Source organism: Parasteatoda tepidariorum, chromosome 4 (genome assembly GCF_982258835.1).
Source record: "Parasteatoda tepidariorum strain Cologne lab strain chromosome 4, Ptep-v5.0, whole genome shotgun sequence".
In the NCBI taxonomy this organism is placed as follows: domain Eukaryota; kingdom Metazoa; phylum Arthropoda; class Arachnida; order Araneae; family Theridiidae; genus Parasteatoda; species Parasteatoda tepidariorum.
Window position 1 is genome coordinate 58285891 of NC_141758.1, and position 24580 is coordinate 58310470.

At 28.6% G+C, this 24580-nt stretch overlaps 1 protein-coding gene across 2 annotated transcripts in view; it reads right to left on the reverse strand.

The window, feature by feature from the left end:
* The window catches only part of chas (chascon), a 77929-nt gene that overhangs the window by 11749 nt on the left and 41600 nt on the right, over window positions 1-24580 (reverse strand). For both annotated transcript variants that reach the window (XM_071182331.1, XM_016047971.3), the window contains exons 5-7: window positions 11767-11889; window positions 10161-10322; window positions 1036-1245 (exon numbers count right to left, since the gene is read on the reverse strand). In XM_071182331.1, the coding sequence (XP_071038432.1) occupies window positions 1036-1245; window positions 10161-10322; window positions 11767-11889 (495 nt within the window). The remainder of the gene's footprint in view (window positions 1-1035; window positions 1246-10160; window positions 10323-11766; window positions 11890-24580) is intronic.

The following is a 24580-nucleotide window of genomic DNA, read 5'->3' on the forward strand; positions in this document are numbered from 1 at the left end:
ATTATCATTAATTTTGTTACTTTAATTCTTCACGTGTATCTTTTTTACTTTTTTGAAAATATAACAATTTGAAGGAATTTCTATTGATAAATCCTACATACCTACCTAAATAAAATACGCAACAATGAAAAAATATAAAAATGTCTCCCGCCTCAAAACTCACTGGAAATTTCCAAATTTTTATTTACAAACGTTTGATAAGACTACAAATAAACACATGAATCAGTTTTTACTTCGACATCTTTTTTCTCCCAAAATTAAGAATTTCAATAAAGTCAAACAACAACAAATCAGAATATTGACATCGAATTTCCTCATTTTAACGCTTGTAAAGACGCTATAATATATATATACATACAAAGTAACCAGCAGGGTCGTATTGTAGACCGCCTATTAAGCCTATAATTATATCCTCTGGTAGGGTACACTAGTAACCGGTAATATAATACCTAGTCCAATACGAATATTATGGGTCAATATTAAGAGGAAATACAGAAATCCTTATATTAAGCTTATGCCAAACATTCACGAAGAACGTTAAAGAGGTGAAACATGAGAACAAAGTAAAAGAATATTTTGATAAACAACATAAAGCTCATGGCAAACTTTCATGAAAATTGCTGAAAAATTTAAACCCGACGAGAGAAAAATATTAATTAAATATTAATAAATATTATTAATTAAAATATTATAAAATATTATATCCTATGGATAAAATCCTAATTTTTGTGTAAATAAATGCAAAGTTTCAAATAAATTTATTAGCATTCAAAAACAATTTTATTGATAAAAATATCATTGCATAACATAAATTTTCTTTACTTTTTATACAAAAAATATTTTTTCTAAAATTTGATGATTTTTAAGGTCCCGAATCCCTTAAAGCCAACATAATGTGTTTAATAACATAATGCCCAGAGTTTAAATTCTCCATAAACGTAGCAAAGTTGTTTGAAACATTATAGAAAATAATACTCATAAAGTTATCAAAATTTTCTGCATATGCTTCGATATTCAATTAAAAGTAGTACTTACTTCGTCATCATATGCCTCCTCGTGATGATGCGTTCTGACAGTCTCTGTAGATACTTCACCATCTTTAAGTTCTGATGTTTCTTTCACTTCGTCTTTGTCAACTATCTTTTGAGACCTACTGGAGAAATGTGTGAGCTTTCCTGGAAAATCTCCAAAAGAATTTCCAAAACTTGGATCATCAGGCGAAATGATGGTTCTTTGATGAATTTCCTAAAGTAAAACAATTTAATTATTTATATGTATTCAACTACGGTATGCTTTTTGTATTATTTTTATAACCGTCGTTGAACAGCAGACCAAGTTTTGAGTTTATGACTACCAATGTTTAACTTCGTAACCTTGCAAGTTTGAACTTAATCCTGAAGATAAGGGAACTCCTGCATCAAGTATTGGGAGAAATTTGCCTTCTTGAAAGACTTTTTGATGAAATTAACAAATATTTGCGTTATATGGAGAAGAACCCCACTAAAACCTCCCATAGTTAGCTTGACGGGATAGAAGGGGACGCTAACCCATTATCCGTCTATCAATGAGGATATTTTACATCAGCACTGTGGTCGGTGAGTACCAAGTGTGGAATTTGTATCAACCAGCCATCGAACCAGGTGTCACCTCCTTTCGGAGGTGAGTGCTAATAATTTGAAGAGAAAATAAACCATAGTGGTCAGTGAAACGAATACTGAAATTTTTTTCGTTGCAAGTATGGATAGTGGTTAGTAACGAGTTATTTTTGTAACTAGTTCAAAATATGGACGCCCGGTGGCTGAGTAGTAGCGCTTTGCGTTCCCGTGCCACAGGTCCTGGGTTCGATCCTTGGGCCGGGCAAGGTTGATTCAGCTTTTCATCCCTTCAGTGGATCGATAAATGAGTATCAAGCATGCTTAGGAACTAAACAATGGAGGTTTCGTGTTCGGCTGACCACCTAACCGGAACATCTGCTCCTGCACCCCAGAGCCGGTGGTCAAGAAAACTGAAATGATCACAGTAGGCCTTGGCCCTCAATGGGCCGTCGTGCCACTGCGTTTAGTTAGTTCAAAATATGCCATTTATTTGGTTTCTTTAAAACTTGAACTATAATCAATTATTCAAAAATTTATATATAGGGTACTAAAAGTAGCTTTGGGTTTAAAACGTTTGCTTGCTGTTGGACGATCATGTTTCTAATAGTGGTGATGACTGGCATACCGCTCCTGAACTAGAGGGGTAGGAAAAATTATGCATTAGAACCCTAAATTTGGCTTGACTACTCAATTTTGATGAAGAATTTAATACCCGATATACATAATAAGATCCAGCTTTGATATTTTAAAAAAGCTACAATTAAAATGTACTATGTTGAACAATTCATTTCACGAAAAAGTTGGTAAATTTTAAATCTACTGTCATTCAAACATTGCATAAATATCAGTGAGTGCCTTAACATACAACCGCAAATAGCATTCAACCGTATATTAGGATATAAATTATGCGCAAACATTAAAAAAATCACTGCATCTGTTGCCTAAACATGTCGCATACTCCCGCTTCAAAGAACGATGTCATAAGTTTGATTTAATATATAGAGGAGAGACTTTGGATCGAAGGTACAGTGTAATCATTTGCGCCATCTGATGGAAAAAATTCGCATTCAGTATCAGTTGTTGATGCTTGTAACAACTGGTACTGTCTGCTGCGTCGGGAACCATTTTAGGTTTTCAGGCATATGTTTTTTAATTCCTAAGTAATTTTTTTTTCAATCAATTTCACATGAAAATAAAGCTTTAAAGCACTTAAATTTCAATAAAGGGCTATAGTAGATAAGTAATAAAATGCCATTATATTTAACTTAAAATAGCAGCTTTTTTTGGAAAATAATTTATTTTTTCTAAGCCATACAAAATCTGAAAAGGGTAGGGCGTGTTGTATTACGGTTCAAACCCCTTTCTGTACCTTGAACCGGTTTACGGTAGGTGCAGCACGGTAGAACCAAGTCTGTGTTTAGAGGATCTTAAAATAAACAGAAAAAAAAACACGTACTATCAAGTGAAACTAAAGTATATGTGTTGTTCTTATGGGCGATTCCACGAAAAGTGGTCCTGAGTGACTAAATTTTCAAAATTATCGTAAAATCAAAAATGACACAATTTCGGAATCTAGAAGATGTACATTTTTTAATAGTTAAGATAGTTTTTTGAATTACAAAAAATATTTATGTGAATTCTAACAAAAGGTGGAACACTATGAATTTTAACAGGGGTTCTCTTCTTTGTTATGTTATATTCCAATAGAGTTCTTAAAATATTAAAGAGCAATAAAATAGTTTTTAGTAATAAATATAACTATTTTACTCTTTTATCATTGTTTAATGTATTTTTTTAATTTGGCCTAAATTTTTTTGCTTGTTTGAAAGTCGATTAATCAAGATAGTCTAATTTCCCAGTAACACACGTAACATAATTTTGCATTTTTTTCTGTAAAAACTTTAGTAAAAAAGAAAATTTAAAAATTTTTTGTTTTATAAATTAAGAAGGCAAGATATGCAACGGAAAAAATTCTCGAATTAAAACTGCCAATAGTTAAAATTTTATAATTAATTTTATTCAAGGTAACACACGTAACGAAAAGTTACGCGCGTTACTGTTATGTGTGTTATAGGTACTTATACACTTTAATTATTTATTTATTTTCAATAAAAGATGTAAATCATGTTCGGACATTTTTTATAACAGCCGCGCAACTTCAATGCCACAAGTAATTGTACAAGTAAGTGAATTGTAAGATTGTGGTTTTTTGTAAAATCAGGTCGGTATAAGCATTAATAAAAAAACATCATAATAAGACGATAATTTTGAAACTTTTGGAAATTGTTTTCCCAAACTTCTATTTGTTATACGTTTATGTTTAAGTAGAATATTTCGACTGCATTTGCTAGATTATTATGAAATGGATAAGCTTAAAATAGTGTCCTTATCTGGATTTAAAAGAATAAGAAGATGAAGAAAAAAAGAAAAGAGCATAAGATTCTGCACTTCAAAGGAAAGAAAATAAGGAAATAATGAAAGTTAGACTTGAACTTTCAAAACAGATTGATAATGATGTAAAAGGTTCACCACTAAGTATTTCAGATGAACTTAATTATTAATAAATGGATTTTCTTCAAAAGTTAGATTGTTTATACTATGCTTGTATTGAAACAAGAGCTGGTTCTCTGGATTATTACGGGGAAAAACGGTCAATAAAACGAAAGAACTATCTAAGAATCTTTCCAAGAGAGGCTTATACTGATTTTTGTCAGTTGCATCCTAAACATTGTTTAATATTCCATATTTAGTGCTTTATGACTAAAAAATTTATTGCTACTGTAAAACTTAGAATCAAAACAAATATCATGAAATTTTTATTCTTTAACTGGAAGGCTAAAATTAAGTTTATGACAATACATGGTGATGGTAGAAGTATTTATGTATATAAAGTAAAAGAAATTTTGGATCTAATTGTTGGAAGGGTGCTTCTGATACTTACAAAAATTTCTCATTGCTTGTTATAGGTTTCTAACCATCATTTATTGTAGTTTGGTAATGATGAGAAAAAGATGACAATAGCTCACAATAAAAAATATATAATGGCAAATGTGCAAGAAGAATGTTTTGAAATAACTCTTGAAAATTGGACTAACTTTCAATAATACGTAAGAGTTAAAAGAATCCGAGGTGATACTTTCCAAACAAACATATCTAGCATTAAAACCAGGGAAATTCAAGTTGACTTTGCAATGGCATATTCTTTTGAATATCAAAACGAATTTCAATCAGCATTATGCTATCCAGCCACAGTTCCGTTATTCATAGCAGCTGTTGTCTTAGACGATACTCTCCTAAAGAGTTTAAAATAGAGTCCTTTACAATATTTTCCTAAAGCAAAGACGAAGGTGAAACAATGTCTACACTTTTATTTTAAGACTGTTTAAAAACGATTCTACTTCAGAAGATGAGCTAACAGAAATCTTCTATAGTAATAAGTCAAGTTAGGAATTTAAAAATAAATATATGGTTGAATTATTTCATATTTTGTCAATCAAAATATAAAAAAAGAAATTAATTTGGAAATATTTTACGATATCACATGCAGAAGTTCCTTCTATGGGATAGGTATGTAGTACAAAATCTTGAAAGCGAAGCAAAAAGCAAAGTTATTTATATCATTGTGTTGTTATACAAAAAAATTTATTTGCTATCCAGTGTTGTTTGCAAAGCTAACCAATCAACTCATGCCTAATACAACAGTATTATATATTAGCCAAAAGGAAATAAAGATATTAATTGAAAAGATCAATACATGGCAACGGTAATACAAAGCATAAAATCTATGCATAAGTATCGTTAGATACTTGAATAAGATGCATAGATGCACATTGTGGCACACAAATAGTCAGTAAGTCAATTTCTGCTCCCTCCTGATCAGAAGTGCGCCTATAACTGAAATTAAAACGACATATGCTCTATCTCGGGAACATTATTGACGCAAATGCACATGCTTGTAAACTTAAAATGCAATATTTGCATAAAATAATTGGAAAATATGCATATTTTTGTTTCCAAACAGAAATGATTTTGAAGGAATAGATGTGCCTAAGATTTGCTATGTTTTACTCTCTAAACCAGTATAAAGAAGGGCTACAACCATCTTTCCAGACCATTAACTATTTTATTTGCTAAAATAAATTGTTTTTCTTCTGCTAAATTAAAATAAATAAATGTTTTAGTGCAACATTTATGACTTCTCAGTTGAAATATTCACAGAGGGTAACACACGTAACGTTCAGTTAACACACGTAACGCACCAGTTTCACCAAAATAAAGAAGTTTTTACTGTTGCAAGAAATTTTTAAAAATCACTAAACACAGCTTCGATATTGTATCTCTCTATAAAAGAAAATATCTTAATTTTTTACCTTTATACTTCACAGAATTAAATGAATATATTCAAAGTTTCAAATATCTAGCATTATAAAGGGTAACACACGTAACAAAATTTCAGAATTTTTTTTTTTCAACATCAAATTAATTTGCGCCTTCAATCTTCGTTTTGAAAACTTACAACATATATAGATTTAACAACAAATTAAGAAAAACATAAAAAATATCTAACAAGTTTATTATAATAAGTGTTAAAGTTGAAATATGTCGTGTAAAAGTAACACACGTAACGAAAGAATCGCCCTTATACTAATAATGTTAGTTGAGTACGAAATATTAAGATTATGACCTATGACATAAAAATGTCATGGGTTTTAGCTCTGTTATGACCGAAGAAGCAACTCATTTTAAAGACAAGTGTTATCGAACTGGAACAGTCATTAATAAGTATTCAAAAATAAAAATTAAAATAACAACAGCAAAAATCTTCGCCTAATAACAGGTGCAAGATAGAAGCCACCTTTTAATTTGCTGATATAATGAGTAATACTTTATAATTCGATTATATATACGTGATGAAAAGTGACGCCAAATTGTGAATGATGCCAAATAACAACCTTCATTTCACATAGAAAATAAACTAAAGGTGAGAAATTCTCAATAAAAAATCGTGCCTTTGTATTACAACAATATTGGCGTCATTTATTATTTGCTCTATCTCACAATTATAAGTCTTGTCACGGGCGTGATCGTCTTTCTAAATTTGAGTTCACGTATTCGTGATTTGGTCCTGGTGATCAATTTAATCAGGTTTAAGCTGATTTGAATTAATGTCTAAGCTATTGTTTGAAATTTGTTGAGTACTCCAGTTCTAATTGATCAAGGACGTAGAAAATTTTTTTTAAACAATTAAAGTAAACAATCTTTAATAGAAACAGTGTTAAGTTAAATATGTGTTTTAATCCTCATAATTAAATCCAAATTCCTTCTTTAATTAGTTGAAAATTATTGTCAAATTAAACTGCATTTGTTTAATTAGTCATGGATTAAAGAATAAAATGGAGCTTAAAAAATCATTTCAGAAGCGTAGGGAAAATTTCATAGCTTATCAAATAAAATACTTTAACTGAGAAAACAAAAATAACTTTTAAAAAAGTTTTGTTTATAACGGGAACTCAAATTTATTGTGAGTAACGTTCAAATAGATTCATGACCAAACTTTCCGTAAATAGACATACGACATTTACTATACCTAGTTTTATAAGTTATGAACTCACATTCTTTGCTCAGGGAGACTGATAATGTTGCATATTAATTGCTTCATGAATATATTGTTGCTTAAATTAATTAATAATGTTGCATAATCGTTGTCTTATAAATATATTGCTGCTAAATAAAATAATAAAATTAAAAATGTTGCATAATCATTGTTTCATGAATATATTTCGGTTTAATAGTTTATAATTAATAAATTATATATATATATATATATATATATATATATATATATATATATATATATATATATATATATATATATATATATATATATATATATATATATATATATATATATATATATATATATATATATATATATATATATATATTGATTAAGAATGCTAAACCACAATATTTTACCCTTGTAGCATGATACTTAAATTTTTGGGAAATTGGATTACCATTGAGATAGTTGGTAAAAAAGTTATATTACGTATATATTTTTCAAACTACTCTACGATAAGATGGCTTTCGTATACTTTATTTATTATTCACGAAAGAGATTTACCATTTAATTTTGGTAAGAAAGTTTTTTGTATATATTACGTATATAACATATATTGACGTATATTTCACCATTTAGATTTTGGTAAAACGCTTAAGTATATTGTACGTAATATTGACAAAATAAAATTAGCATTTTATTTCAGTAGGAATATTTTTGCATGTTTTATGTAATATAGTCACAAGACGTAATATAGTTAATTTACTAGTTTGATTTAGTAAAAATAATTCTGTGTATTATACTATACGTATTATTGAGGAAGCAAATTGATCAATAAAACAATACGTAAAAATAACGTATTTATCCTTACCTAGTATAAATGGGTTGATAAAATATTTACAAAATAAACGAATTTGTTTATGTCTAATTTTACGTAATTTTTTCGCTTTTTGGATATCCATTTTTTGCTATAATACGAAGTTTCAATTTTACGCAAATTTTACGAATGCTTGGTAAAATTTAAAAACAAAATATACGCAATTTTGAGATGAAATTGATGGTTTTCAGGTACATGGGTAATAACTGGTCAACCAGCGGAAGTAGCCGCGAAGGCAGTTTGGGAGTTGGCAAATCAACACGAACAGGGGGCGGCCTCTCCCTAGTTTAATGAAATTCTAATATTTTGTTACTTAAAAAAAAACTATGGAGTTCATTGTTTTTATACAAAGAATGTAATGCAAAAGTAGAATTTTCGGTATTGAAATTTGACGTGTTTTCTGACCGGTGATTTTTACTTTCACCGTATGTAAAAATTCTTGAGCAATATCCGGACTGGCTACTAAAAGACTCGTAATTCAAAATGAACAAAAGCTATTACGGAAATTCCATTCATACTTTTGATATAGGATTGACATTTTTTTTCTTTTGGTCGTCCGTCTATCACAAGTAAAGAATGTCTGCTCGCAAAACATTATTATTTTATTCGGCTAAATTTATCTCTTTATTGCTTTGTAAGAATACTAAGAATTCTATTCAGCAGAAAAAAAAGATAATTAAAGACTTAAAAGTGCCAATAAAACCATGGCTTAAAAAAATATTTAAAGTCGTTTTGCTATCGATGATAGCAGAAATTTTCTTTTTTTTGTAATAACATTTTAAAAGTTTTGCAAATAAAAATCAGGGAATATGCTGGCTGATGCATTTACCGTTAAAAACATCATTGAAGTGGATTGTATAAATACATAAAAGTATCTATGTTTAATTCATGGTTTCATTTACAAAAATTACCCCTTTTGAAAAGTTTTAAGGAGGCCATGGGATGATTGTAGACTTCCAATAGTTTAAAAAAAAGTAAAAATAAAATGAAGATTATCTAATTGTCCTAAGCGATAATTCATTGTGGGTCCCAAAGCTCAATATCATAATCTTGTACTTTTAAACACATTTGAATGAGACCCAGTGCAAGTAACTATATGATTTTAATTTAACATGGTGATTAATAAAATGTGGTACGCGAATGCGTATTAGAAATTTTGAGGAATGATGAAGCACTATCGCTCCAGTGTACCGCAACTTCAATAAAATACTATATTGAACCAATTATCGTACTTCTTCAATTTGATTGCACAATATGATTCTACTTGCACTGAAACATGGTTCAATATAACATCTTATTAAGGTTTCAAATTATTCTGTATTATGGTTCAGCGAATTATGGTTTTAACGTATTATGATTTTTCGAAGACTCTGTAGTCGCATGAAATTATGTTTTTTGGCAAATAATGGGATATTTTATAATTACTGTGAGTTTGCAACTGTGACGTTTAGGTCAATTTTAACCTACCTTTAACCAGAGCCCTTAATGTTTATTCTAAAAATACCGCAAAATGTTAATATGTAGAAAAGCTAGCTTTAAGAAAATGAAAAGCGTTTGTAGTCTGATTTTGTAATACTTAAAAAACTACTCCAAAGCTGCATTACCTGGCCTCATAAAAATTTAAAAACAAATGGAAATAAGACTTTGATTTTGGATAATTTTCATCTGTGAGGAAAAATTTAGCCAAATTGGCGATTTCTTAAGAAAGTTTAATAACTCTTTTAAAATATTTTATTTAAAAGTCCGTTAATTCTTTTCTTCTAAAAGGACAGATAATTCTTTGCAGAAATATGTCGTATGCAGTATAAAATTATAGCTTTATTCGAAGTGTAAGTCACTTAAACTGTGTTTTCCCCCCCTTGGCGAAAAAACGTCGAAAAACCTTTATTAACCGAAGAGTGTAACGGGTCCCATTAAATCATTATCAGCTGCTCGTTTAAGCAAATTAAATCTTACATATTTCTAGAGTTCAAACGGTTGAACTTTTTCGAAATTAAGGTATAAAGATTAATTGTAAAACGCGTATCAGCTTAATAATTGTGTAAACCTGGATAACACACAAAGTTAATGCGCGAGAAAAAAAATTCAGTGCTTAATAATCATAAGAACTTTAACAAATAGACCTCACCTCTCCAGAAAGATCTCGAATATTCTCATCGTGGAGTTGCCGATTCTCTTCTTTTGTCTCAGTCACTGTCTGATTGCTTTCAGTCTTTTCGCTAATGACCCTAGCAGAACCGGGAACCATAACATAACCATCCCCCGGTGGGTCATCTCCGGTGGTCTTATGCTAAAACAAACAAAATCAAAATCAATCAAAAAATAATGCATGCTACAAAGACAACAATGCAAACAAAAACGATGAAACCAGGAAAAAAAAGGTTTTCTCAAGGTCAAACAGTTTTTTTTTGTCTACTATAAGAATGTGCTTTATTTCCTTAGTAACTATATCTCAATAATTAATGTTAAAAAAAGAACTACGTATTAGTTTCAATTAATAAATGTCATATTTATTATTTTTTGTAACTTGCAAAAAGACGAAAAATATTTTACAAATGCGAAAAACAAAAAAATTAAAATATTATGTTTAAAATATAAGGAATGCACTTTTTTTAATCCTCCAAATGAAGACACAATAATTCCTATTAGAATTATACGAGTTTTTTTGAAGGAGGAAATTAATTTTTTTACTATGAAAGAGTCTGCTATATTTTTTTTGGTAAATATGTATAAATTCTTTAATATTACATTAATACAAAATACATATTTTTATTTCTTTCCATCAAGGCAAATTTTATTTCACTCTGTGTACCGGATTTTCCTTTAATAAAACTTTTCCAATTAAGGAGTAGTATGCCATTTATAAAGTACCAGCACTTTGCCTGCATCATCCGTAAAATCAATTTTTATCGTAAAATATTTTACCTCAATTTTTTATAGTAATATTTATTTCATCAGAGTGATTCAGTGATTTTACAGTTATTATTGCTGTAAAAAATTACGGTATATCAGATTTTTTGCTCCGTAACACGTTCCATTAAAAATGGATTTTACGGTAAAAAGTACAGGCACTCTGAGTGCTAGTACTTTTGACATGTGTTTAAAAAATATGGAAACTTTTTGCCTTCTCTCACGGACTAATTTGCCACTACTACAATGTCGAACAACCTTAATAGTTTTAACTTTGACTCAATACTTTGAAGCTAAGAAAAGTGATAATTTTTGTAGCAGGTATAGCATTTACATTTTGTAAAACAAAATTAAATACAACTAGTGGGTTGCGCCCCCTGCTTGCTAACGCTCGCCAACCCCCGAAAATTGCCACGCAATCTTATATGGTTTGCTTCGCAAACCAAGCTCGCTTCGCTCGCTACTAACTTAGGTACATTGCACAAAATTCTAAGAATTCGAAACAATCATTCAAATACATATAACAACTTTTTTTAAAAAATAATTACATCTTTTTAATAAATACTAAGTCATTAAAATAAATTTGAATTCAAATAAATGACATGTAATTCGTTAAACCTTCACATTTGGTGAGAATGCTCCCTCTGGTTATATCAGTTTCCGTTTTTAAAAGCGCTATATGTTGAGCCACCTCAGCTAGATTTGGCATGTGACATTTTTTGCGGCAATCATTGGTCGATTTTCTAGCGTTGCCATTCGGGGAGTTGTAATGAGGCTTTTTTTGTCGCCGTGTAAGAGAAATATATATATAGATGTTTATTTACTTCAGTATTTTCAGATTCTTCAGTGCGATTATCTTCTTTCGTTTTTGTAGTTACTTGAGGCCCAGAATCAGCTACAACTCGACCGTCTTCTAAAATCAGTTGTCTTTGCACACGCGTTTCGACCTACAAAAAAATAATAAATGAATAAATAAAATTAAGAAGTAAATTAAATCTATGCTGTAAACAGAAATTTTGAAATCTTATGTTTTTTCTAATAGACCTAAAATATTTCAAACTAAAAATCATCGCTGGAAAATTTTCAAAGTACTTAATAATAAGTATGTAAATTTTGCTGCTTTAATATCTCTCTCTAGCTCTGAAGTAATTAGTAATTGAAAAAGTGTATTACTTTCTAAAAGTTTAATAAAAATTAGATGCACTGTGAAATTTTTAAAAGAAACTGCCAAAGTTTCTTTAAATTTTTTTCTTTTCATATTTTATTTACATCTTTTATTTACGTATGTAATTTCCAGAATGACAAAAGGTGCTAATATGTTATAAATTAAATGGATTTTCACTTATGTTAATAATAGCTTTCTCTGTTTGTAGTTTCAATTAACCACAATCAAATCTAAGCAAACAGATGTTTGCGTGGGGTTAATGTAAAAAGGTGGTCTATTGTGAACAAGTCTACACAGTCCCATTCAGCTTCCAGTGGGAAAAATAAACAAAACAATCTAGAAAAAGTGAAAATCTATTATAAATTAAATTGTGTTTCACCCATTTTGATAATATTTACATCTTTTATTTACATATTTAATTTTCAGAATGACAAAAGGTGATAATATGTTATAAATTAAATGGGTTTTCACTTAAGTTGATAATAACTTTCGCTGTTTGTAGTTTCAATTAACCACAATCAAACCTAAGCAAACAGGATTGCGTGGGGTTAGTGTAAGAATGTGGTCTAGTGTGAACATGTCTACACAGTCCCATTCAACTACCAAAGGGAAAATATGATTTGATTACAAATTTTAATTTGATATCATTTATTTTCTAAATTAGAAGGATTTTGTAGAATGGTACACCTTTACAAATAGTGATTTCAATCTCGTGTAAATCACGACCTCATCACGGCAAAATTTCTTCAAAATCCACTCCAAAATGTCTTTACCACAGCATCAATTGCATTCTCAACAACGTTATAAATTCCAGAAAAATGTCGACGAATACCATGAATGAGATTTCTTAATATTTTTTTTAAAGAAACTCTAACTCTTTAATCTCTAAAAATTAATTTCCGCACTCATTCAAACGGCATCATCAACACGAAAAAGCATCTTTTCACCACAGATTAAGGTCGTAATATTTCTTTTCTTTCAATTCGAAAAGTTATTTAGGTTTCACTCACGTATATTGCCTACAGGTACGGAATGTTTTTCACTTTCGAGACCCACTAACTTAATAATCTTCGTTTTTCCTTTTTCTTTCTTTTATTGTTGTTTTTAAAGAAATCACAAGCACGTTGTAATTGGATGTTTATTAACTCAATAGTATAACCGCAAAAAATAATTAAACCAGAAAATGCACCTTTACAAATCGTACAGAGACAAAATTAGACACAGTTAATGCGAAAATAATAATATATAATTGAGATTTTCCTTCTTTGATGTTGATGTAAGTTATTTTGGATCATTCGTTGGCTCATATTTTTTTCAGCTAATAAAGAAAGCACCCCGAGGGTCAGGGACTAACTGAGATTTTTTACTATATAGAAAAGGACTTGGAGATTAGAAATAAAGGGGAGAAGAAAATGGTCAATTTCTCTGTGTTGATGGGAATATAAATTTCACTAAAATTAAGGAATGAATTTGAGAAGAATAAAGTTTTCACCGTGCAAGATAAATAATTTTGTTTGATAAAATTAGTTTTAAAGTATCCTAAAATTCACGTAATCAAAGCAGGGAAATTATTTATATCAACGGTATGTTCAACGTTCCTATAGTTTTACCGTTACTGAAATTGAAATCTGTAAATAGATCATACTTTGAAGAGCTAATTTAGCATTCCTAAACCAATACCCCTGATACAGTCAATAGTGTGAGTAAGATCATAGTTTGGGTAAATATTGCAGTTTAAAACGCATTGTAATTTTATAACTGCTTCAAAGTAGACAAAATTCACATATCATTGGAATCTAGATCAGAAAGATGCTAAACCTCTGATTTACAAAATGAGAGCGATTTCTTTTAAGTCAAAAACGTTCAGCAAATGTCCTTTTCTCTTACTAGATACAAATCATTATGTTCTTGAAAGTTTCTTTCAATATGCCATTCATTGCATCATGTATACAACTCTTTTGAGAAAACATTTATTTAACAGATGGTAGACATAAAAATTTTCAATGATGAATGCAAAATTTAATAATAGTAATTGGTAGCCAAAATTTAGTAATATTAGGAAGGAAAAATAACTGCAGACCCATATCCAACCACGGCCTGTCACCGATCGCGTCACAAATAGATATCTTTTCTGCAATTTCTCCAGGTAAAATTCAATAAAATTTAATAAAGACAATATTTAAAGTTTTTGTATCCTTTCCACAACAGAGGCAAATTTGAATCGTTTCTTTAAAGAAAATTATAATAAATTTTGCCTTTTTTATTGGATACATAGTTGGTTAAAATAGTTTTGATAGGTTTTATATAAACCAACCCTTTCCTAAAAACGCTTTTAAATTTAGTAAAGAACAAACAAAGATGTCTGGGCAACAACCTGTTTATGCAAAGCACAAGCAAAATTCTTGTAAATCAACAACTATTCCCATATATCCAACAAATGTCCTTAACTGTCACCTAACGCGTCACAAATAGATGTCTTTTCTTAGCTTTTTCGAGGTAAAATTCAATAAAATTTAATAAAAGAAAATATTCGAAGTTTTTGTATTCTTTCAACAATAGAGGCAAATTTTAACCGTTATTTTAAAGAAAATTACAATGAATGTTAACTTATTTATTGGATATAGTTGGTTTAAATTATTTTAATAGCTTTTATATCAGCCAACTATTTCCTAAGAAAACTCTTACATTTAGTAAAGAATTACTTGAGATGTCAGTGCAACAACCTTTTTATCCAAAGCACAAGCGAAATTCTTGTAAATCAACAACTACTGACACATATCCAACTAATGCCCTTAACTGTCACCTAACGCGTCACAAATAGATGTCTTTTCTTTGATTTTTCCAGATAAAATTCAATGAAATAAAGTTTTTGTATCCTTTCAATAATAAAGGCAAATTTTAATCGTTATTTTGAAGAAAATTACAATAAATGTTAACTTATTTATTGGATATAGTTGGTTAAAATTATTTTAATAGCTTTTATATCAACCAACTCTTTCCTAAGAAAGCTCTTAAATTTAGTAAAAAGAATTACTTGAGATGTCAGTGCAACAACCTTTTTACGCAAAACACAAGCGAAATTCTTGTAAATCAACAACTACTGACACATATCCAACTAATGCCCTTGCCTGTCACTAAGACACATAATATAATGACCTTGCAAACTTCTTTCAATATGCCATTCATCTCGTCACAAATAGATGACTCTTCTCAGAAAAACATTTATTTAACCGATGACAGCTATTATCACTTTCACTGACGAGTTCTCTAGGAAAAATTCAAAGAGAATTGGAAAGAAAAATTCCCGAAGTCAAAGTGCCTGCTTTGGCAAGGTTTCTTATTTATCTTTTGTAAATGACATACTTTTTTTTTTAACATTAGGTGTGCACTCTACCATCCAAGTCCATTATGTGTACCATAAAAAAGCATTGCCGTTATTAATTTTCAGTTTCCGGCATTTAGAACAAAACACCTCCTTTAAACAGCCATGCTCCACTAATTGGTTAAATTGCCCGTGAAAGGGCTCACAAGGTTCGTCAAGCTCTGAGGATCCAGAGACCACTGAGTCAAGATGAGAGTCCAGTGAAGAGCCCAGCACTATTCCTCGCGTGATTTAAAAATATTTTTAGAATAGCTCTCAAGTGACATAACAGAAATCTTTCCCATTTCCTCTATGAGCGTGTTGAAACAACAAAATGTGCATGCATCATTGCTTTAATGAGAACATCCGATTACTTAAACTCAGCAGTAGAAATAAAATTGTGTAATCGGGTTAATTTTTTTTTAAATTCTAAGACCAATTTAGCAACATATCGCTAATGGGCTGCAATAGTGGCACAACTCAAAAAACACGTTTTATGGACTAAGAACATGTGTAAATATGAAAATACACATTCTTTTCAGCAGCAATACTAGCGAACTCATAATTCAACTTGAAGGTAATCTTCGTTTAAGCAAACTAAAGCATTTTCTATGCATTTTCACTAGCAATGAAAACGTTAAGCCCACTTATCACAAAACATGATTTTTTGAGTTGTGCCGCTATTGCAGCCCATGAGCGGTATATAATTTAAGCTTGTCGTTGACGAAAATTCTACGGGGTTCAAACCCCTTATAGCATTAAAGTAATGTTGGTGGTATCAAAATAGAGGCTGCCGTATTTTTTTTTTGATCATCGACATTTAGTGAATGCTCTCAATAAATTTGCGACTGAAGAGCACTGATATTCATCCATAATTATTTTATTTCAAAACCAAGTCATCAATATTGACCTCGGCCGGCATTAAAGCATCAATACCCTTGGCATTATAAAATATCGTTAAAGCTTTGCCCTTTTAATCAAAACACATCCAATTACATTCATCAAAGTTGAATGACAAAACATGAGAATTCTTTTTTTAATACATTTCTTTAAAAAAGGATTAATTAATTTTTTTAATACTTTGACATTAGTGTTAATAGTTCAACAGCCACATATTAATTTAATATTATTTTCAACTCGTAACCGTCTGCAAAAATTATTCCAGCTCTAAGACATTTTACAGAACTGTGTCAGCAAATTTATTAATTCGAGTTAAAAGTTAATTGTTATTATATATTCTTTATTTTAATTGGCATCCAACAACTATAATGCTGTTAAATGATTGCTCGTTTGAAATAACATCTTCATCTTTTGCTCTAATTTTACTTAATTTATGATTGCTAATTGTAATTAAAGTCTACTTAAGTTTAAATTAAACTCCAGCTTTTTAACCCGGATTTAAGCTTATCTGCCATCCGTTCCAAAATTCAAGTTCAAAAGGCTAAGGAGTCAGTTAACTTTCATCAGTCTTTTCGTAATCAATTAAGATCGTGTGCAATGTATCAGCATTAAGCGCAGGTTGAGTTAACCAGCAAAAAAGCAGCTGGAAATATGCAATGCAATTAGAACCTTTTTTGCATTAGAAAGTCGTTAGGTCAAACAGCTTTGGAGCGGGGAGAAAAAAATAAAATAAATGACATAACGCCTGAACAAGGTCGAAAAGAATTCACGAACCATTGTGTACAATGACCTTGAATTTGGTTGTAAGACATGCCACTAAATCAGATTCTCAGGTAAAAAAATAATATTCAGTTCTCCCTGTAAACAGTAAAAAGAAACGACGTTTTTCGCGTGAATTAGAATTTGGCATTCTTCTCTTACTACAGTGACAGCTATGAAGAGCATAGAATTACACGAATTCCTTAGTATCTGATTCGAACATTCTATGAAAAGAAATTGAAGGTCTTAATTTTGTTTTGTTTTTTTAATAAATTCAGATTCCACTAAATTGAAGATACAAGAATTATTACTATAAATTCGATATTCACCAAATCGATGCTAATCATAACTAGATCTCGTAATTTTCGTGTGAATTAGAGATTGGCATTCTTTTCTTACTACAGTAACAGCTATAGAGAGCATATAATTACATGAATTCCTTTCTAATTATCTGATTAAAACACTCTTCGAAAAAAAATTTAAAGCTTTAATTTTGATTTTTTTTGTTGCAAATTCTGCATTCTACTGAATCTAAGATGCAGGAATTATAAGTATGATTATTATTTCGATATTTATCAAACCGATGCTACTCATAACTGGATTTCATAATTTTCGTGTGAATTAAAGATTGGTATTCTTCTCTTACTACAGTACCAGCTATAGAGAGCATATAATTACATGAATTCCTTCTTAATTTTGATTTTTTTTTTTTTAACAAACTCACATTCCACTGAATTGAAGATACAAGGATTATCACTATAAATTCGATATTCACCAAATCGATGCTAATCATAACTAGATCTCGTAATTTTCGTGTGAATTAGAGATTGGCATTCTTTTCTTACTACAGTAACAGCTATAGAGAGCCATATAATTACATAAATTCCTTCCTAAGTATCTGATTAAAACATTCTTCGAAAAAAAAATTTAAAGCCTTAATTTTGATTTTTTTTTTACTAATCTGCTGAATCTAAGAAGCAGAAATTATCACTATGATTATTAATTCAATATTTACCAAACCGATGGTAATCATAACTGGATCTCATAATTTTCGTGTGAATTAGAGATTGCCATCCTTCAATTACTATAGTAACAGCCATGAAGAGCATAGAATTAAACGAATTCCTTCCTAAGTATATAATTAAAACACTTTTCGAAAGAAAAAAATTGAAGGCACAATATTTTTACGAATTCTGCATTCCACTGAAATTAACATGCAGAAAAATGAATTATTACTATGTTAACAAATTCGATATTCATTATTTTCGATAATTATAATAAACTCAATATTTTATCGTAATGCTTGGTAGGTATATATATATATAGGTATATATATATATATATATATATATATATATATATATATATATATATATATATATATATATATATATATATATGTAACATAAAAAGCTTCAATTAATCTTTTTATGTTAGTTTCTTTGCTATAAAACTTCATCCTAATTAATTATTCTAAACGAAATACTTTCTCACACTTTTAAAAGCCACATCCTGTTCTTAAATCTATTTTTGGCTCAAGTATGCATTTAATTAAGAGCAGGACATTTTTCCCTTTGCTCTTGTGTGGGAAACGTTCGATCTATCTCATAAACCAATAGCAACTACTAAGATTTCCCTCTTTCCCTAAATTAAGACATTTTACGGATTTTACTTTGCAAGATTTTCCCTAACATATAACCAAGGAGCGCAACTTTTCGTGTGCACTTTTACTCATTCTCATGACTGCTCTTGTCAAATAATTAATAAATAAATTTTGTACCCTCCTTCCCGACCTATGACCTGTTTTAATCCTTCCACTCGGCAACGACGTTATAAGTCGACAGGATTGAACGGTCGGGAAGGGGTACAGTTCGTACGCTACATTAAAGATATTTAATATCTCATTTGAAATTAAATAAATCTACCTCGGAAGAGGGTACTTCAAAAATATGGAATAACTTCAAATCATTTATTCAAATGAACAGTTGATAAATAAGCAGTCAAATTCTTCTTCAACTTATGGCAATAATTCATTCACCCAGTATCTTCATCAAAAAAAAAAAAAATGAACTCTTCAAAACTTTTTTGTTTATTATAAATGATACCTACGCACAGTGGAGCAAAACGATCATCGGTTTTCCATGTCTATGCTGCATATTTTGTCTACGTTCCTGAGAATACTAGAAAGCTGAGCTTCAATTCCTTGCTTGGACTAAAAAGAAAAACTGCATCGAATTCCTGATAATTAAAATGTTTTATTGAAACTATCCCTTTGAGAAAGCGTTGATTTTGCCACTCTTAAGTGCTGAGCTGGATCTTATCGTCGATGAATAATTGTTCTCACACCCACGATGGTCTACTTAAATATTCGACATTCAAAAGAAAAATAAGCTTCAATTTCTCCGTCACTATTGGTGTTAATTTACGATTCATCTTAACGAAGAAACAAATTTTTTCCCTAGCAGCTCACGTCTTTGGTTTTGGAATTGTGTTTACGGAATTTCAACGCATTCCCATCTCTGTTGTGGTTTTCAAAATATCTCGGACTAATTCGAACTTTTTCAGGTATCCTTTGAGTTAAAGTTTTTTACATTTCTCATAAATCAATTTCTTAAATGATTATGATTTTAATTTTTTCCCATATTTGATGTTTCAAAGTGAAACTACTTTTTATATATTGATAGTATTTACTGTTGAAATTTTTATTTCTTTAAATTTTTATTTTCAGTTAATTGATTTATTTGATTGAAAAGTGTTTCGAGAAATTATTTTCATATTGTTTTATGTGTTACAGCTTCTATGATTTTTTGAGTAGTAGAAATTATATTTTTGTTTTACAGTGATTAGGGTTTAAATGAAAATGCCATTTAAATTTTTTTTTCTCTTCGTAGTGCAACTGCAGTAATTATTGAAATTTAATTTAGATATGTGAATGCAATTACGGTGTTGCAAAAATTAAATCAAGAAATGTTAAAACTAATACAAATAGTTTGGAAAAATGAATAAAATACTTGTTGTTAGAATTTAAATTGAAGTGCAACCAGACATTAATGCTTTAGTCCAACGTTGGTAATTAGTTCATAGCTCTGTTCTAGCTCAGAAATTTCCATAAACAAATCGTTTCTTTATTTCTGAACTTTAATTCCATCATACAGATAGGAAAATGATCAAACACAAATTGAAAAATTTAGTAACCAAATACACTTTAAAAACACGTTTAAAATAGAAATGAAAATATTTGATTTCCCTAACAATTGTGACAAATTAAATTACCAATTAAAATCTCTACACAAAAATTACTTTAAAAAATGTCCGAACTAAAATTTTTGAAAAAAAAAAATGAAAAAAAAATTATGTCCAAAAAGAAGGAAAAAAAGATATAAATGAAAAAAAAAAAAAAGGTAATTTGCAAATAAACCAAACTTGCACTTCAGATTAAAAATAAGGAAAATAGCTAGATCAGTCAAAAATTAAAAACTGATGTACCTTAATACCATATTAAATTTGAAAGCTTGTTTTGGATTTCAATTAGTGATTGTGTTAAACAGGTTGTAATGCAAAATCTGAGAAGACTGATTACCTTTTCTGATTATAAAAGCAATTTGTCTTTACATATTTCCTGAAATCCGGGTTAATAATTGCAATAAAAATACCAATAAAGAAAAAGTATAAACAATATAGAAAGTAGAAAGAAAAGAAAAATAAAAGAGTGAAAAGAAGAAATGTTATAGAAGGCAAATTTTGGACATAAAAAAAATAATAATAATAACAATTCAAATAGCAAAATTTAAAATTGTCTTGTGTTTTCTAATATTCTTGAGACTAAATATGATAATGGTGCGTAACATTGTCAAAATCATGTTGACAGAATTGTGTAAATCTAAGAAAATTAATAAATTCCTAACTTCAGGTGATTTTGCAAAAAATAATTTCAAATATTTTGCTATTAAAGTGACAAAAAATGTAAGGTAAATAATAAATAAAGTGAAATGAAGTAAATTCTGAAGTCCTGGACTTCAGAGTAACAACCAGTCATTTTTTTTATTTATTTTGTTTTCAAACAAGGTAAACAATACTCAAATCTAATTTCAGATTGAAATTTTTCCAGGAAAAATGTTTTTTGTATTTTGTGTTTTACATTTTAAATTACACATTTCTAACAAATGTTTATAAATTTTTGTCATCATGATTGAAGAGTTAACTTAAATAGTGTTATTATGAAGAATTCTTATAATGAAAAAGCTGTGTTGTGATTTTTAAACAAAAGACTTTTGAAACTGAAAAAACTGTTAAGTCAAAAACACTGTTGAAAATGAAAATTTTAAATTTGCTGATGATGCTACTACAGATTTTTGATTGCGTTAAATTTTTTACAATGAGAACATATGTAAATGTTTTATAATTTATATTACTTTTATATATTGTTACCATTACAAATTTGGTTATATTATTTGTACTTCTACCATAGGGAAGATTTTGCAAATGGATAGTTTCAAAATTTTTGGATTCTAATTAGACAATTTTGGCGAAGGGGGATGTAACATAAAAAGCTTCAATTAATCTTTTTATGTTAGTTTCTTTGCTATAAAACTTCATCCTAATTAATTATTCTAAACGAAATACTTTCTCACACTTTTAAAAGCCACATCCTGTTCTTAAATCTATTTTTGGCTCAAGTATGCATTTAATTAAGAGCAGGACATTTTTCCCTTTGCTCTTGTGTGGGAAACGTTCGATCTATCTCATAAACCAATAGCAACTACTAAGATTTCCCTCTTTCCCTAAATTAAGACATTTTACGGATTTTACTTTGCAAGATTTTCCCTAACATATAACCAAGGAGCGCAACTTTTCGTGTGCACTTTTACTCATTCTCATGACTGCTCTTGTCAAATAATTAATAAATAAATTTTGTACCCTCCTTCCCGACCTATGACCTGTTTTAATCCTTCCACTCGGCAACGACGTTATATATATATATATATATATATATATACATATATATATATATTCATTCATATATATATATATATATATATATATATATATATATATATATATATATATATATATATATATATATATATATATATATTCATTCCAATATTCAATCTAATTGCTAATCTAACTGGTAATCTAATTCAATCTAACTGGTTCTAATTGCATTGCAATTCAATATTTTATCGTAATGCTTGGTAGGTATATATATATATAGGTATATATATATATATATATATATATATATATATATATATATATATATATATATATATATATATATATATATATATATATATATATATATATATATATATTCATTCATATATATATATATATATATATATATATATATATATATATATATATATATATATATATATATATATATATATATATATATATATATATATATATATATATATATATATATATATATATATATATATATATTCATTCCAACTCCTATAATCCCGTGATCAAATATAGTTATATGAATAACATAAAAAATATTATCTTAGTATAGTGATTAAGAAATATCATGCAAATCTTACTGATGGATAAAATCAAAGAACGTTTTATGTACACTGAGAAGAAAAGTATTGCAAAACTATCACAATATGCTAAAATTAATCCTATTTCCGGCCCTATAGGAACAACAGAAAGCATGGTAATTTTTACCGAAGCACTTTCATAATGATTTTGGTAAAATAATTATTAAAATATTGCTTCATATTAGGCCTTAAATTTTGGTAAACGTGGTGAAATTGGGTAGTTTTATCCTGATACCATAGAACATGCATAGAAACTATTTATTCGGTTAAATTTACTTTTAAGTTTTGTATTTGTTATTAAAAGTGTGATAATAAAAACTGTAACTTTGAAAACCAGAATATCCGGTAAATCCTTATCACATGAAAAATTACCAAGTGAATACTTTAAATACTTTATAATTTGGTATTATTACCAGAACTATGTTTGTTGTTTTAAATCATAAATGTATTTACCATACAATACGGTTATTTTACCAGAATTTTTTCCTCCAAGCATTTGTAAGCATTTGAAAGTCATTAACTAAAATGAATTAAAATTAAGTCTCTAAGTTTCAGTTTATTTTACTAAACATATACAGTTTGGTCTTAAAAAAAGTAAATATGATACACAAGTAGTTTATAAACTAAATATACATATATTTTAATTAAATATATTATAATATATTTTACTGCTACTAACGATCTTATGCACACTTTTTACATTCAATTAATAATTGAAATACTTATAGCAAGAATAAGTTGAATAACATTTTTGTGTATTTGCAAAATGTGTTTAAAACTTATCTATCGGAAAAACTTTTTCAACCGGAAACCACAATTTATTTAAGAGCAAGGTAATGCAATTAAACTTCCCAATAACAGGAAAAAATTTTCTGCCTAATTCAATATTAGGCCCTTTCAATATTGATAAATGTATTCGTATTCTAAACAAGTTGATGTTCAACAATCCTATTTTCTGAATTGTCCAAAAATAGAGAAAATATTCGCATTGTAAGCAAGTTTTTCTCCCAATAAAAATATTTTACCAATTTAAGCTTAAAGTTTATTCGGGAGCTTATGAGTTATTCGATTAATCTTTTTTTATACTTTCAACCGGAATCATTGCAGCAACTTCAAACTATGCAATAGTTGAGGAAATAATGATGAATGTAATGTTAATAGATTCAACTAATTGTTTCGTTTCCAAAATTTTCAATATACAAAGAAACTATTCGTATTCTAAACAAGTTTATTTCGCAAAAGGAAAATATTTTATCTAATCTTATAATTTAACATAAAGCTTATTAAAAAATTAATGAGTTAAGGCATTCGATTAGTTTTTTAAAAAGTTTCAAACCATACAATCTTTGATAAAATCTTGATGAGTATAAAGTTTATAAATTCAACTAATCCTAAATGTAACGAAAAAAATTATATTTTAGTCTACATAGCGCAGAGTATACCCTAACCTCTTTTTTTATTATTAATTATTCATTTTATTTCAAGAATTTCTATAACAAGGATCAAAACTATTCATATTCTAAACAAGTTTTACTTAATATAATTTCAGCAGAAAACTTATGAATTAATGAGTTAATGCATTCAATTAATCTTTTATAAGCTTTCAGTATGAATCGTTGCTGTAGCTTCAAACCTTGCAATCTTTCATGAAACCTTGATGAGTGTAAAGTTTATAAATTTAACCAATCCTAAAGCAAAGAAAAAGTGCTTTAGTTTGTATAGTACAAAGTATGTACTTTTTTTATCAATTAATCCTTTTATTTTCAAACTTTTCAACAAGTATCAAAACTATTCATATTCTTAACAAGTTTCTTTTTTTTTCAAAATATAAAGTAAAAAATAGTACTTAATTTAACATAAAAGTTGAAAAGAGTTGGAAATTTAATGCATTCAATTAATTC